The 17639-nt window shown below is 42.4% G+C and overlaps 1 protein-coding gene across 2 annotated transcripts in view; it reads left to right on the top strand.

The window, feature by feature from the left end:
- Positions 1-17639, top strand: part of ZFPM2 (zinc finger protein, FOG family member 2) — a 300779-nt gene that overhangs the window by 131352 nt on the left and 151788 nt on the right. For both annotated transcript variants that reach the window (XM_054167336.1, XM_054167335.1), the window contains one exon: positions 15450-15568. In XM_054167336.1, coding sequence (XP_054023311.1) covers positions 15450-15568 — 119 coding nt within the window. The remainder of the gene's footprint in view (positions 1-15449; positions 15569-17639) is intronic.

The following is a 17639-nucleotide window of genomic DNA, read 5'->3' as shown; positions in this document are numbered from 1 at the left end:
AGTTTTGGAGGAGGCCAGCGTTCTGAGTTGTTCGTCCATGCCAGATCTGTTTTCTTGCTCGTATTCTCCTCCTGGTTTGCTTCACAAAGGTGGGGGCTAATTTGATGTAAATCATCTGACTCTCTGCTTTCCATTGCTTACTCTCTGCGTGGTTTGTGTGCTTCAGGCTTTGGAATTATCCATATGCTATCTTGCTCAATAGCCTTTATAAAAACTCCAATGTGGTCACTGGTTTTAATTCATTTATCTTGCCTGTGTATGAAATGTAACTTCTCCATCATGTCACAGAAAGTTATTGCGCTCTTGGGTTCATGAATTCAAGGAACATGACATAATAGACCAGCAAATACAGCCTTGTATCTTCTGATGATGATCCAAATTCACCCACTTATCTTGATCTGCCTATATTGTTAACAACATGGGATGTCACACAACAGATTTTTCATTTTAAGTGTTCTTTATGTACAGCACAGTGTGGAATTTACTTTTTATTGCCTTTCAGAGGGAAGCATCATACCTCTCGGTGAAATAATGGTTTTGTCAGGCGCTGGTATCTTTATTGTGTAGTGCTTTTAAATTCTGGGCTATTTATACCAGGCTCTCCTGGCACGGGACAGGTGAGATGTGATACCTCCTGCTTCTCCATAAGAATACTTAAAGCATTGTGGATGCAGAAGTGTTTTGTTGCTACACTAATGGTGAGGTGTGTCTTGTGTTGTCATTTCAAACAGAACAATCATTTTCCTGCAAGCGCTCCCAAGAATGTGCAAAATCTGCTGGAAGTGACTGGCAGAGCTTCTGCTCCCGCCCTTCAACTTGTATTTGCGTGCCTCTTCCTACCATAATTGCACTCATCACAAAGTGTGGGCACTGATTTGCTGTTAGAGGATTTATTACATTTGTTCATGGCAGGGAGGAAGAGCACCGAGTCTGTTGTGTGCGTGCGAGTGTTTACTTGTCAGGAGGTGTCTACCTGGATGACTCTGACAACAGTCAGAGGGGGATGCATGACTGTAAAACTCTTGGCATCAAAGAAGAATGCAAAAGTAGTTGACACATCCATCCTGACATGACACTGAAGAGTTAGCTGCCACTCTAATTGAAATAATTTAGATTGGTCTAAATATTTTTAGTAAGATGACAATAAATTAGAGGAGGAGATCTCTATATGCCTCGGTGGCAGGTAAGAACAGTGTTGAGCGAATGCTTTGCTTTCCACTGTTGCATGTAACATTCTGCAGCGACCAAAGTTAGTGTTTCAAGGGGTATCACTTGCCTTCTTTTTTCTGTATATCTAAGAGTTAAAAAGCAGTATATACAAAGAAATGTTTTTCTAACTACCTAACTTAGTTGGCCTATAATTAATTCAAGAGTGAAAATGTGCAATGGATGAGTTCAGCTAAACTACTGAAAGAAGGCAAAGACCTCAAACTTAAAATACTATATATGAAAATATTCCTCTTTTTCTTTCTTCCTGGTTGTCTGTTCACTTTATTTAGAGGAGATGGGGCCTGAGCTTTCACTCTTCTAAGGGATGATCTGCAGTACATATCAGAACTGTAATCAAAGTCTACTAGCCTGAGACAAGAGGGGTGCAGCATATTTGAGCAGGGCCTCCCTTCAGAATGCCAAGATCTGTTATTTTTTGCTGTGTTACACTAGCATCTAGAAGCTGTTGGTTTCCACTGACAGAGTTCCTTTTGGGCTAGATGCTCTGCTGCTCAGGGAGATCAGTTTGTGTGTATGTGTACATGTCTGTCTAGAACATATCTCTATCTGCTTCTCATTTTTTCATACGTGTATCTATACATGCAATCACAATTGCAGTCCCCACCCCTGGCTTGCTTGCTATCTAAAAAGGTCAATAAAATGTAAGAGAAAAGAAATGCTTCAGGAGTTGCAGAGAGGTGATGAGCCATTACAGAGGTCCCATAGGAGGTAGGATCAGATCCAGTTCCCCAAGCCCAGATCTTTGAAGATTGTGACTAGGATGCTTGTTGCAGGAATGACAACCTCTGAAATGGACACTTGTCTTCATTTGATAGCTTCCTGGAACTGCTTACTGTGCTCTGCCTAAAAAAGTACTGATGGAGCTGGTGAAGCTGTGAGTTACCTGTCTGTAGAAGTCTTTGGTGTATTGCCTTCTGAATATCTGCCTGCATCTCATTTTAGAAAGCAGTTTCCAGTATTTATTTTTCTATTGATTGTGAACAGGAGAAGACAGCGTAAGCCTGTAGAAAGTAGATGAACATATTATAGCCACATTTGGCACAGTGGAAGACTTTGTAAGCTGCATATGTTTGTTTGTGCATATACTCTGACATGCTAATGGTGCTAATGGTACAACTCAGCCAAAGACAAGGCTGGTTTTTGTGAAGTGGTGTTACTGATTTAGAGCACTAGCATATGTGTACTTGATAACAAAGAATGTGAAAAATGAACATTTGTAGGGAGTATAATGTGACAGATTGCCCAGAGAGGTGCTTGGGCCCCATCTCTGGAGGTGTTAAAGGTAAGGATCAACAGGGCTCTGGGCAAGCTGATCTAGCAGAGGCTGTTCCTGCTGACTGCTGAAGGGGTTGGGCTACATGACCTGTGGAGGTCCCTTCCAGCCCAGACTGCTCTGTGTGATTTTGTGATCATTGTCTAAGCATTATGAACTCTTTATTCACTACAAGTCAGTATGAAGTTTAGAACATGATGTTTCCTTTTATTGGATGATGACCATGCTGCTTTCACAGAGCAGTCTACACGCTTTCTGGTTGTGACTTTAGCTTTACAAAGTACAACATAAGATCTGCTGATACACAGATCCATACCATCAGATCCCACAAATCTCAGGTGATGTCAATCAGATAACATTTGATCTTTCTTGGAAATCTGAACTGTTCACAATTCAGTCTTCATTAAATTCTCCTCTTAGTTTATTTCAACACAGGAGGTTCCACCTCAACATGAGGAGAAACTTCTTTACAGTGAGGGTGATTTCACACTGGAACAGGCTGCCCAGAGAGGTTGTGGATTCTCCTCCTCTGGAGACTTTCAAAACCTGCCTGGATATGTTCCTATGTGACCTGCCCTGGGTGATCCTGCTCTGGCAGGAGGGTTGGACTCGATCTTCGAAGGTCCCTTGCGACCTCTCACCCCCATGATTCTGAATTCTAGGAACAGGTGAAATATGATCCCTTCCTAATTCAGGAGCAGCAGAAGGAGATAATTTAGGGATCTCTTCATAGTGTTTGAGTAGAGACTTAAAAGCTGATCTGTCTGAAAGATTTGAGAAAAACAATCGTTTATTTGAACAAGGGCAGCTGGTTAAATAGCAAAAATAAATGTTTTGTTAAACTCCTACTCATGATAAAAAGGTTGTACTTTTTCTATCCAGATGAGAACTGTTTGCTGGCTGTCATTACCACATCACTTAGCTTTGACAGGCTGTAACAGTCTCGTAGTGGATATCTGCATTCATACCTGGCTACTGCTCCTGTTGTAGGAATCCTTCAGCAAGGACCTCTCTTGACTCCTGCTGGTGGGAGCTTAGCAGCAGCTCATTGAGGAGATTGTGTTTGCAGAGTGGAAGATAGGGTCCTTTGTATTATCTATTGTAGGGTTTGCAGAGGTACAAAGAGAAGAAACAATGAGCATATGCAATAGGAACACTGCTGGTAACACAACCATTGCTAAGCCTGTCCTGTGTTGGTGATGTCCACACTGAGTCGGAAACACTTCTAGGTATTAGAAAATAACCTTCTTTGTAATGTTGTGCTTCTGTGAGGAGCACAGTCAAGAGAAGAGTTGAGACTCAGGATGGTATCTGATGGCTGTGACAGGACAAAGATGTCAGTGAAAAGACTGTCAGCTTCTGCATTGCATTTGATGATGGTTAGAAAAGAGGGGAAGAGGGAAGCTGGCCAATGAACCCCATGGGAAAAGGGTGTCCAGGGGACAGGAGATGGGATAGAAAGCTGATTTATTTTTTTTATGCTGAGGTCCAGGAATCTGCAAGAGTGGTCTAAGGCTCAGGGGAGCTGCATGGAGTTTCAAGGCTTAACTTTGAATCTGCTGAGTAAAAAATAGAATTTATTTGTTTAAATTTTTTTTTTTATCCTTTTAAGTTAATGCATTTTGTGTCTCCTTAATGTACTTTAACTGAGATGAAAAATATGGGGGGAAAAACCTGGAAGAATAAAACTTCTCCAAGGCTCTGTGCAGCAAACTGTCTGTGCCCATCAGAAGGAAACTGTTAAACTGGGAAGTGTCTCTGTACATCAAAATAATGGCAATGGCTAGAATTTTTCTCATTGCATTGATGCATGTGGGGGGGTTATTAATTTTTTTATTGGAGTGGAAGAGAAGGAACAGATAATTTTTAGAGGTTTTATGCTATTGTATTTAATTTTGCAAACTGCCAATTTTATTAGCAGGAGAATTAAGATGTCATCCTGTGGCCTCCTCAATATGGTCACTTCCTATTAACTGTTTCACCTATATATAGTTAATACTCAGAACCAGGCTATAGTTCTTATATTCCTGCAGTACATTGCCATTGCATTGTTAATAAGAAGCTGTTAAAAATAGACATCAGTTTTTAAACATCATAATATAGGGGTAGTTTTAGTACTTCAAAGACAAAATAATTCTGTAGACAATATATATTCTGAGCCCCAGTTCTTTTGATCTGTTGACACTGCCTGTTTAATGGCTGCTCCTCACCAGCAATACTTTCCTGCTGTCTTGCAGGTACTGTGTGAAGTTTTCAGAAGCAGTCCTTGCAACTACTAGAGAAAGTTAAGGCTCCTCTTGCCAGCACTGACTCACTCCGAGAGCCTGAGCTTCTTATTTAGGCCTGAATTTGCATTAAGGCCATGGAGGGTATGGACTTGTTCTCAGTCATTGTTTACAGAGGTAATTTTGAGGCTGTGAACAGTCAGTTTTGGGAGGCCATTCTCTAGGAAACAGACTGTCTACATCCTTCTGCTGCCGAACATGCTCCATTTGGCATCTATGGCTGTTCTTCAGGCTCCCCAGTCACTGCAGGTGTCAAACCAGAATGGGGTGTTCAGAGTCAGCCCTCTTAAAGGGGAAGGTGGGGAGGCAAAACACTTTGAGATACACTTTGCACACATGATGCCAGTGGGACTTACTCGTATGAAAGTCAAGGTATTTCTGTACAGAAGGCTGCCACAAGGCCAGTATTCCACTTAAATCTTATGTAAGCCTCAGAGTAGGATTTAGGTAGCGAACAGGACTTGTGCTGAATCTCTGCTGGAGGGTTGGAGGGTTTATTTCCCTCAAAGTTACCAGTCTGCCTTATAAATGGGCATCACTCTTAGATCAGCTCCAGAGTCTCAGCTGTGCTGTTTTAGCTGTATGTGGATGCAGTGTGATAGTCTGTACTGAGGCGCTGAAGGAGCCAGTGACAGTGCTCTGGTCCGTGTCCAAAACCAGCAGTCAGATCCTGTCTGGCAGCAGTGTTGAAACACTGTGGTGGTCACTGCTCGTACTTGATCACAGAAGTTGCAGATAAGTGCATAACTCATGAATGCTGGAGCAGTGCAGAGCCATGTGTCTGTTATGCATGGCCATCCCCAGCAAGTGCACAGAAATTATTCCTCTGAATCTTGGTGTTGTACATTAGAGTTCTACTACATTTATCTCTATTTAGAATAATGTTACTTTTCATATAAATTATAATGGATGGAACTATATATTGCATGCATGCAGTGGAGCATGGTATTCAATCTTCCTTTGTCCCAGTCCCCCTCTCACCTTCCTCATCTCAACAGTAACTAGATCTTTTGGATGGCCACACTAAATGCTGATCAGTTTGAGTCTTTGTTGAGATTTTTGTCCTTTTTTACTTTTTTTTTTTTATATTCTCCTTTCAGAAATTTGCCATGAGCATTGAAAGGAAATGGGGAGATTATATTAGAGCATTTGCTGCTTCTGCAAGACATTTGGATAGTTTGGCTCATCCTCTGAGCTAGAAATCGGCCTCTGAGCAGTGCTTTCCTAGCTCTGAGCATGCATATCTGATAGAAAGCAAATAACTTCATCTGCTGTTACACAAATGAGAGATGAAAATAGATCCTTCTATCTCTAAGCATAAGTACTGTAAACTGAGAAGACACCACAGATACAGTCACAGATGATCTCACTGCTCTTGCTTGTAGAGTTAAAAAGAATACTTTCCAAAACATTTTTGTGCATTTAATCCATTTTGTGACATCAATATTAATACAGCAGTCTCCACAGTAAGTTAGCTTCAGTAGCTCTCTGAATTCACTAGCAACAGAGGCTACCTTTTTCCAAGTCAAAAGACAATCCAACTATCTTGTGTAAACACGCAGATGCCTGTCAGTTATTTTGTTTAAATATCATCTGTATTTATACAGATTTATCTGTAAGTAATATTGTAAGAGAGAAAAGTTAGCATCTTTCAGCTGAAAGACTTCCCAGAAAAGTCCTCGGGAGAGATTGTCGCAGGTGGTAGTGAAGTGTTCCATTTTGTCCCCACAGGACAGCATCTGTCTGAGAAAAGCCTTCAGTGTGATCAGCCTGGAAATGCATAAGCTGTATTTCCAATTGTGGCTGCTTTGTGTGCAGTGCTCCATACACCTCGAGCTGTGCTTGAGCAATACAAGGCGATCGAGAAACGACTCGGGACTGGAATGTCTTTGCATATATCAGGGGAGAATCTGCACACAAAGGGACATTTGTCCTCTGCTGAGGAAAGGAGCGTACCCAAGAGTCCAGAAGCAGATGATGATCTTATCAAGAAAACCCTCTTCAGTAATATCATCAGCCTGCTCTTGCCAAGTCTGGCATTTCTGTATCATGTGTACTCGTGATGGAGAGAGGGGGAGCGAAGCTGTGCAAGCTATGTGTGGCTGGGATACAGAACTTACTCAACCCACTGGCTCTGCACAGTGTTAGAATCTAATGGGGAATCATTCTTGTCAGTATGGGGTGCCCATGTGAGTACTGAGTTTGCAGGGTTCCTCTCCCAGAAGACTGCAGGGAGGGCTCTTCAGCTGCACTGACTGCCTTTTGGGACTGCCTTTCTGTATTTTTGCAAACAATTGACTCCAGTTTTAATCTCAGCATGCACAGGGAATAAAAAAGAAATCATTTGAACCCTGTATCCAAATGTGAAGATGGAAAATGGTCAAGAAAGACAAAAATAATCCTTTTTTTTTTTTCCTGTTAATACTTGTAGGAGATTTAGACTTTGAAAACAGGTGTAAATTGTTCTCCTGGGGAGCAGACTGAAAACTGATGGTAGACTCTTCAATTTCATCTCAGGATCAGGGTTTTGCCATGATGGCTGGCTTTGTTTTGCCTCTGTAGACTAGATGCTGATAGGAGCAGAGTATTTTTCATGTCATATGCACCTTGACTTTGAAGCAAGTGAACAGTTCTTTGGCTTCCTTAGTGTATCTTGAGTAAATGTCTTTTTCCTTCTGCTCCTGTCTCTCATTTTTTTTCTTTGAGCAGGTTTCTGTAAGTTCAACAAAGCAGTCCAAATGAAGGGAAAGCTTCTGTTGAAGAGTCTGTTCTACTAAAAAGCTAATCAAACTCTAGCAGCAGTCTTCATTATGTGCTGCTTTCCTGACTTCCAAGAAAAAATAGTACTTTGTAATAGTTAGCTTAAGCCTTTAAAATTGTTTTGGTGGTGTACTTGGACAGTTATGTAGTCTTCCACGAGTTGTATCTTTATTAGTTACTCAGTTTATGTGCTATTTGACATTTAATCACTCTCCCTCCCACCCCCTTCACCCCCCAAAGTTTAGGAGTTGTGTTGTCATTTCAAATTGATGCAAGTGTGTTCATCACTGTAGGTCTGTGCTTTTCTAGCCTGGTGTGGGACCTTGTGTTCCTCCTAAGCCCTTTATTTTACAGGGTTGTGAGGCACTGTAGGAATGTAAAATTCTTTCCTTTGTGTTAATTTTATACAAGCAAGAGCACAACTGTGAGCTTTGAAGTGTCCCTGCTTGCACTTTTTTAAACTATGGTCTCCGAAACCTCTGCCTGTGCAGCCAGGCATAACCTATCCTCACAACACTGAAGTGAGGTCTGCATTGCAGTTGAGAATCTGCAGCAGCTCTTGTACCCATAAGGTCACATCTAACAGGCTGGACTGTGTGCCAGTGTGGTGCTCACAGCTGGAGTCTAGTTTAAACAATGACTATTAATGAAACCTTTTCCTTAGAGAAGTTTGATAGCCTCCATGGTGGGTTCCTCCTTCCATCCTTCTCATGCTAACAGTGCTCTGGCCTTATTTTCTCCTCTTTGGGGCTGCAAAATGAAACATTACCTTTGCTGCTGGACAACCTAAAACAGCTCTGTTTTGTTCCAAACCCCCTGTGAATGCAATTTTCTTTGCAAAGCAGACTGTAAAGCCTCTTTTGAAGATTGGTTGTAGTTTAGTCCGTTGCTGTTTGGACTCTGGTGTGACCTCACGTGTGTCTTTGTAGTAAGATGATGACATCCTACATACATTCACACATCCTACAGAGAACCTGAGGGTGTGTAAAACAGATTGTACCCTGGCACCTCCCAGATGACCTCACTCCAGAGTCAGTGCACAGCAGAATGGGGATAGTACTGCCCAGTGTGGAGAGATGTGGGATTGAGGTAGCACAGTGCATTAAATCCCTGGCACACAAATACAGTAATGTGAGATGATTGGCCATTGACAGAAAATTTTTGCAATGAGGGTGGTGAGACACTGAAACAGGTTGCCCAGAGAGGTGGTTGTTGCCCCATCCTGGAAATATTCGGTGAGGTAGGATGCAGCTCTGAGCAACCTGATCTAGTTGAAAAGATCCTTGCTCATTGCCTGGGATGTTGAACTGGATGACCTTTAATGGTCTCTTCCACAGTACTCTCTGATGCTGTGACTGTCATTCTATGATTCTGTGAATTGCCAAATATTCTTCCACTGTAGCAGTGGCAGCCAGCCAGTGCCGGACTGGAATGCAGTATTCACTCATTCATCATCAAGTGCCATATTCTGGGTTACTGCTTCAGTCTCTCAGTTACTTGCTTCAGTTTTGGGCTATTGAATGAATGCTGTGGAAAAGGAATGTTTCTGTTTTGCCACCTCCATGATGTTATCTTTCCCAGTGCAATTATAAGCTAATTCAAAGCTCTTCATGTTAAGCTAATAGCTTCTGATTCGCTGCTGTCAGCCAGTACCTCTTTGTTCACTTTTCATACCACTTACCCGTCCCCCTACCACTTACCTATGAAGTCCATTTGGTTGGTGGGTTGTCTTGTTTTTATTTTCCCCCTGAGTAGAGTCTCATCATAGGCAAATCATTAATGGAACATCAAGAAGATCCCATCTGTTACAGTTGCACATGGCTAAGATCACAATGATCAAAAAGACTTTTTATTTTTCTCCCCCCCCTGCTTATCCACACAATAAATGTAGTTGTCAGCAGGATAAGTTCACACATCGGATAAGGTCACAATTTCATTTAGTGACAACTTCCAACAGCGTGAACTTACCGGGTTCGATTTATTAAAGAGTCAGGAAGGATAAGATCACTGCATGGCCAGCCTGATTTATCAGGGTTTGACTGGAGTGCTTGGGCAGAGAACGCCGTATTTCAAGTTTATGTTGGAAACTGTAGTTTAGTGTGTGTGTTATGTCTCAGAGACTCGAGAATTGAGGGAGGAGAATTTAGAGGAGGTGTCTCAGTAATGCACTTTATGTCTGCTGAGCCAGTGCCTGAGCATTTAATACTGGAGCTGCCTTGTTAGGAATCACAGGAGTGGAAATGGGAGAGATCTCTGCTGCCAGCAAGCTGTGTGCAGACATTTGTTAAAGAGGAGGTAATCATCAGCCAGATATTAACTGGGACTTTTTAGCATGTCAGGTGGTGATAGGACTGGGGGAATGGAGCAAAAAGAGAAATGGGTAGATTCAAATTGGATGTTAAGAGGAAGCTCTTCCCCATGAGGGTGGTGAGAGCCTGGCACAGGTTGCCCAGGGAGGTGGTGGAAGCCTCATCCCTGGAGGTTTTTAAGGCCAGGCTGGATGTGGCTGTGAGCAACCTGCTGTAGTGTGAGGTGTCCCTGCCCATGGCAGGGGGGTTGGAACTGGCTGAGCCTTGAGGTCCCTTCCCACCCTGACAGTTCTGTGATTCTTCCTTCCTGTGCATACAGGGACAGCAGACAGATCTCGGGCTCTGGGCTAGGCAGCACTTTACTTCTGAGAGCAATTTTAACATTCTCACTCCGACTTCAGAGCAGTTCTTACTTGAAACTACAACAAACACAAGTTGTGTTGGTTTTTTTAACCATGCAGAACTATTAATTAGAGAGCCAGGTGGCTGTGCACTGGAAATATGCAAAGGAGCCATTTGCTAGTGGAAGTTGGTAAAGCACTATGATGTCAAATAACCAGGCTCTAATTAGAGCAGAGGAGGAGCTTTCCTGTTCTTTTTAACTGATTCTGCTTGAAAAGCTATTGCTGATTAAAAAAACCCAAACAAAACCAAAAAACCCCAACCCAAACTACTACCAAAGCAACCAGTGACTTGATTAGAAATGTTAACTGTTCATAAATTTGGATATGTTTATCTCTGAAGTAGTTCACTTCAAGTGAAGGTGTTCAAGAGGGGATTGGATGTGGCACTTGGTGCCATGGTTTAGTCATGAGGTCTGTGGTGACAGGTTGGACTTGATGATCTTTGAGGTCTCTTCCAACCTTGGTGATACTGTGATACTTTTTTTCCTCTCTCCAGAATACTGTTTGTTATGCACCTTCAGATGCACAGCCCTTTGTTTCTTGTTCCAGAATGTGGGTAAAGGGATGGGAGCCAGCATTACTTTCTTTGGAAGTGCTATGTGCAGTTGAATTCTAATGGTATTTGAATTGTGATCAATCCCTGGTAAGGGCTGAAAGCTGTTGTTTGCCTCCCTCTGCACAGTACAAGTTTTGTGGTGTTTTTAATCATCACTCTGATTTTGCTGTAAAAGAAGCCAGAGCTGAACTGTTCTCTTGACCTTCTGTTTTATGCAAGCCCTATGTGGCATCCCTGAAACAGCACATGTATGTCAAAAGCAAGAAAAAAGAGAGTCCTAGATGGAGTGCTTTCATTCTGGTTTTGTATCCACTGAGGTGGCCTAATATCTTAAAAGCCATGGGATGTTTTGTAGCTGTGCTCGTGAGTCATGACTTGGGGCTTCTTTCACAGTGCAGCTATCATAAGTCTTTGAGTAATCACAGACTTTAAAAGTATGCTACATCAACAAGATAAGAGAAACAGCCCACAGCACTAACAGCATTATCTTTTACCAAAATTGATTAGCCTCTACTGTGTGTCTCAAATATTTTGTATAAACTTACTCAGCAAGCTGGAAATAAGTGTGTTCCTGAAAAAAACACGCCACAAAAAACCACCACCAAACCACCCTTGCTCTGCAGCAAGGAAGAAGGAAGTAAAGATCACTGAATAGAATGTCTCCTAAGTAATGTTTTTTACCTGTCTCACAGAAACCGAGAGCAGGGCATTACTACCTCTGTCCTTACATTTCTTAGTGCTGCTTCTGTTATACTTGTTGTCCTTTTGAATCTCATGGTTAACAAGTCTAGGATGAAAAGAGCAAAATACAGTTTCCAGGAATGATGACTCTTGGGGTGTTTGAATGCTAGTTATTAGAATTTGCTGTAACGCGAGGGCAAGATGATGTGCAGTACTGAGGCGGTCTGTCACAACGGCCCAGCACTAGAAACTCCTAATTGTTTTGCACAAACTCTTCTGCTTCTGCTGCCCTGGGGCACAGATCAGAGGAAGTTGTTCTGCAGTAGTTGTTCTTTCTATCTTTCCTTTTCTTCCTGCTTGTTGGGATCTCCATGGACAAGCACTCGTGAAGAGTCAGCAGCAGCTGCGTCTGGATGCTTCTTACTGCAAGTGGTGATATGGCAATAAAATCTCAGATCCTCCTCCTGATGTAATCTCTGTAAATGTTGAGCAGTTTTGCAGGGAATGGTGGCTGCAGAGAGCATTTCTGACTTAGATCTGAACTTCTGAGGCTGAAGGGGAAAATCTTGCCTTACTGACACCTTTTTTTCAAACTCTTTTAATTAAGAGTCACAAGGTGAGGTTCTTTTCCCAGCAAACCCTGTTGAGGTCACAAGCTGCTCAGGGCCACAGGTGTGGTGGCACCCCTTAAAGATGCATCTTCATGGGAAGAGGACAGTGAGCAGAGGGCAGCCCCCTTCTTGGCAGGAGGAGGCTGGGCCCAGCTGTTGCTGCAGTTTGGATACCATTCCCCAAAGAGGAGATTTCAAAGGAGCAAAGTGCTGTAAATGAATGCAGGAAAGTTGCAGTCTCCCTGCTGTGGGGTAAAGGGAATTCGGGAGAGGATTTTTAATAGTGACATTTGCAATCTTTCTTCTACAAACCCTCCTAGCAGCCCCTGGCCTTCCTGCTTAGGGCAGACAAAGGAACCCAGCCAGGGATTTTACTAAAAGGGGAAAGGGGGGGTGGAAATAGAAAAACCATCTTTGCTGATGCTTGTAGACCCTGATCTGCAGTGGGTTTTTAACTTACAGCTCTCACTGTTAGCTTTCTGCTAAACAAAGATTTTCAGAGGAAAATAATAACCTTTGCTGAGGATCAGGTTGTAATGTACTGCACCTTGTACAGATAGAACCGAAATACCTACTTGCCAAAAGGTGTGAGCCACTTTTGGTTCCCAACTGTAACATTCACCCAGGGCACGAAAATGGCTGCTGGTCAGGATGACCAGAGAAAAGTGTTGTCTTGTCTGAAGAATTGTCATTAGGGAATCGGGAAGGCTAGGCAGCAAAATGTTTTGTAACCCTATCTGCAGTCTGCTCTTCTTTCACGGTGTTCTAAGAGTAGGGTAAAATACAGCTGCTTCAGCACGGTTCAGCATGATCTTCCCCCTTCTGTAGTCTATTTCAGTGTGTACTGGAATGCATTGCCCCAACTACAGCTTGGGACTGTGAGGAAGAAAGCAGTGAAAAAGCATTCTTATTAACTTAATTATCAACTGGAGTTCAGCTTTAAAAATAATTGCTTGGGGTTGTGTTTGCCTCAAACCTGAAGTTACCTTCCAGGTAAAAGATTGCTGGCAATAATTTTATTTAAAATGTGAACTGTGATAATGTGTGCCTTAGAACTTAGGTAGGTGTTTGGATATCGCGGGATGATCTGCCCTAAGTTTGTCGTTCTTAATCCATTAAAAGACAGGCCTGCTTGTAAATCCACAGGTGCAGATAAGGAGTCACTGTTTGACTGTGTCTGAACCCTTTTCAAATGAAAAATGTCAGTGGCAGAAAGGGAGGCTGAATTATTTTTTAAAAGGGTTTTCAAAGATTCTCATGATTCCTCTGGTATCAGTTAAATGTGACATGTCCACAGACACGGCTGGGTTTTAGTCTGTGCAGAGAGAAGCAGCTGCAGTATGCTTCAGTGATCAGCACCTTACCTTGCAACACCAGGAACGTTTCTGTCTTCCATAATTAACATATAAAGAGATGTTTAGAAGTTAATACAATTTGTAACAATGTGACTGTGAGAGGTGGAAAAAAAATGCTGTGCTGCTTGTTGTTGTAGTTAGGCTGCACATATATCAATGTGTAAATTAGCTATAATTAAACCATAACCTTCCCTGCTCACATACTGCCTTCTAAAATGTCACGGCGCTGTCACGATGAGGATTCACCTGCATACGTTAAAGCTTTTGTAAGCTGCCACCGCTCTGTTTCCTACATTTGTTCCACTGTGCAGGAAGGATCTGATGCACAGTTTTACGTAGTTTTGTGATCTGCAATACTCCAAAGTGAAATTTAGATTGCTGTGCTTGAAAATGGAAGCTGGAGCCAAGCCTTCTCTTGCTGGAGATTAACCCCTGCAGACAAGGGAACTCTTTGCAGCCTCTCTGCGCGGTAGATCCGGGCATCCATGGGAATGATTAGTTTGGGGAAGTCTGCCTGTAAAGCCAGGAGGTTTACTCACTTCCTCCAGCCCAAGGTTCATTTCACAAGAACTGCCAGTTCTGAATCTTGGACAGGTTGACTTCTTGCACAGTTGAACTTTCCCCTGTTCGTGGAAAAGCACCGTCCTGATTCGGGGTAGGGATGTTGTGAGGGGACCTGCTGATGCAAAAGGCAGAAATTCCTGCTGCAGCTGGTTGGTGTGGAAAGGGAGGAGAAGGGGATGTAGCAGGCAGGGAAAATGGGTCAGGAGAAATCATGGCCACAGCGAAGTCAAGGGGAGCTTGTTGTTCGTGAGAAGAACAGATTTCCCCTCTGCCTTCAGGGAGGCCAAAGCTTGCAAATGCAACAGCAGGTGAGATTTCAGTTAAACCAGCAAAGCACAGGTCAGCCCCTACTCCTTGTGCCTTTTTCTCTCTCTTGAAGTTTGAAACTAGAATTTATTTGAATTGGTTTAGAAAATAGCATTGAAGTTGTGTGTGGAAACATAACTGTTGCTGCGTTTTTAACTGAAACACTTGTTAGTAGAAAAATAGGCTTCTGGGAGGGGAATGCATTCAAAGAAACCTTGTCTAAACTATCTAACTCTTTTTTTAGTCCTGAAACGCAGTGAAAAATGTTGGGGAGAGAGCTTCTGACTGAATTTTATTGTATTTTTTCCACAGTGATGTTCATTTGTCTATTATTATCATTTTTCTTTTCACTTGAAAGAACCCAGAAGGGTTAAAATGAGAGGAAGTACCAATTTCACTTCTAAATGTTAATTTTGATGTCCTTACTTAAAAAAGAAAGAGAAGAAACCCAACAGATAAATCAGCGCACACTGGACAAAAAATCAAATCACTGTATTGCCTCCCCATTGCTTTTATGTGTTTTGTGTTGAAACCTTGAGCTCCCAATTTCAGTGATTTTGGGTTGAACTCTGAAATGCTGCTACTTGCAAAATTATTTTTATTGTTTTCTTCATTGCAGTGCGATGTTTTTAGTAGTTTCTTTGAAATTAGTAAGAGTGGTTGTGGATTTACTTTGCTATCTGGTAGGTCTCTCCAGTTTTTAGTAGCTGAATGCTTCGGAGTGTGTGATCCTGTGAAAGCAAAATGCCTCGAGGAGGTTAATGCACCAGGTGTGGCTGCTACTGCACTCTTCAGCTATCATCTCCCCTGCTCTCAGCATTTAAGAACTTTAATGAAACCCCTATTCCCAACAAAAGCCTTTAAAAGACTCTAATGCATGCGAGAAGATGCAAAAGATGAACCAAATTTGAACGTAATTCTAAGGGGCAAAGGTTTGTGTGGTTTTTTCTGTCACAGGATGACAAGATCAGTTGTTTTTCAGGCAAGCATAATTAATTCTCATTCTATGGGTCCTCAGAACGTTGTGTGTATGGAGCCAACACAAAGGCAGAGGTGGTTGTTGTCAAGGCACAAGTGAAAGTGCTCTCAATACTGCCCGTTCTCTTTGTTCACAGGAGAGTTGGAGGTGGTCCAGAAAGACGGAGAGCGCAAGATTCAGAGCCGGCAGCAGCTTCCGGTTGGAACAACGTGGGGGCCCTTTGCTGGGAAGATGGATCTGAATAATAACACCTTGGTACGTAGCTGCTCCCAGACACTTTGCTTGGTTACGCTGTGTGTTGCTCTGCAGGGAACAGCCTGGGCTGCCGCTCAGCCGGAGCACTCGAAAGCAGGCGCTGCGAGCTCGCACGGACAGTGCGCCTTGGCTCCTCTCCAATTAGTTCATCTATGGCAACCGTCCACAGAAAGTTATTTGGAGCACAGGTTAATGGTTGTTTTACAGAAGGGAAATGTCACTTCCTTGTTTGCTGAGCCAAGCTGTTGTGTATCAGCAGTAACATCTGATTTTTTTAGTGGCTTTGAAAGTTTTTCATAGCACTGATAGCAGAATGCTGAATTTATACTAATGGATGGGGTAGAAAATAAATAGCTGCATTAGGATAAAATGTGCTAAATTGGCCTTAATGTTATATCCCTGAACACAGCAGGATCCTCCCTCTGATTAAAATTATTTTGGTAGATAGCAAGAGGCACCTGTCATACAATAGAGTCTCAGTCATGTCTATTCTGTTGATGCTGATTGCAGAAAGCATGGGGACCATGACACTTGAAAGCGGTGCTTTGCTGGTCTCCTTTCAGCGCACTGGAAATCACGGCATCCACAGGGCTTCATTTCATTAGTGTTTGCTTTAAGTCTGAGCTTCAGTACTGTTTGTACGTAGTCCAGATTTTGTGAGAATGCTCTGGAAACGTGACCTGATACTGAAAACCAAAAAGGGCAATTAATGTCTCTAGAAGTGTGCAGATAGTCTTGGGACATGCAGTGCTCTGTGAGATATGTCTGAAGAAGTGTTGTCTTAGCTGGATCACTGCTATGACAGACTCTGCATGAATGTATTGGCATAAAGATCTGTTTTACAGAGGGTATTGCGTAATCTTGGAGTAGATACCTCTGTGCTGTAAATGGAGAAGCTTCCTAGACTTGCCCTCTGAGGACCTCAAGGAAGTAAGGAGTACTACTGACTTGCTCAAGTACTGTCTGCAACAGCAGGAGAGAGGGATTGTGTGGACTTGGGAGAAAAGGGCAGAAATCAATATTCTCTACCTGTGCCCAACCTGTGCCTCTATGTTGGAGTTTTGTTTCTAAGGGCTTGCTGATAGTATGCATGCTACTTTCTGTAAATATTCACAGTCAAATTGTAGTTAAGCACCAGTCCAGGCACAGAGAAGCCCCTTAGGACCCTGATACTTTGTAGGGCTTTTAGCATAATTGAATCAAAAGATCCTACCAATGTTACAGAAAGTGGCATGAAAATGGACTTACATTCCCTAGAGTCCAGATTTGTCACTCAAACACCTGCATACAGGAGGGTTCAAGAGTACAGGACGTTCAGGGCACCTCCTTGTTAGAATAAGGAGGCTGGACAGTTCAGATAACCTCTCTGTGTTTCCTCCATCTACTTAATTTTTATTTCTTAGTCTATTTCATTCTTGGTCTATCAGCATTCTCAAAATCTCTTTCATAAAAAGTGGCTTAATAATTCTCTTAGATTTCAGAATTACTATTTCCATAAACTTTCATGCAACAGAAACCTTGGGGGTGGCACAAAGTCAGTCCACATAAGACCCCAGGAAAAATGCTAGGTTTGTGTTGTCCCTGTTGCCCTGTCTGTAAGGTAATGTTTGGGTGTGGGGGATGGTGTTGGCTGACCCTTCACTACTGTCAGGGATTAGGATGAATTTGCAGTGTGGCCACAGTTGAAGATAATATTCTAGAATATTCTATTCTATTCATTTTTGTTTTCTGAAGGAAATTTGAAGCAGCCACAGTCACTGTAAGAGGGGCTCGCTTCTCCTTTGATAGCACAGGCATATATTAAGGTCTGTTAACACTTTGGACACTTGAGTAAATACCATTTTTGCTGTGGAAAAACCCAAAACATTTAGCTAAGATATTTTGGTTTTAATGAATTTATAATTAAGCAGTGAGCAGAGCTGACTTTTTCATTTGATGATTGAGAAAGTTGCTCTAATGCCATTACAAAGGATGTCAGAGGGATGTAGGATGGAAACCTTCAGGCCTGTTTTTCTTACCAACCTGGAAAGATACACATTTGTTTCTTGTCAAATTAGAACCCATAAAGTCT

Source organism: Dryobates pubescens, chromosome 14, assembly GCF_014839835.1.
Source record: "Dryobates pubescens isolate bDryPub1 chromosome 14, bDryPub1.pri, whole genome shotgun sequence".
Classification (NCBI taxonomy): Eukaryota; Metazoa; Chordata; class Aves; order Piciformes; family Picidae; genus Dryobates; species Dryobates pubescens.
The sequence above is the reverse complement of the archived record's forward strand: the minus strand, read 5'-3'. Positions and strand labels throughout refer to the sequence as shown.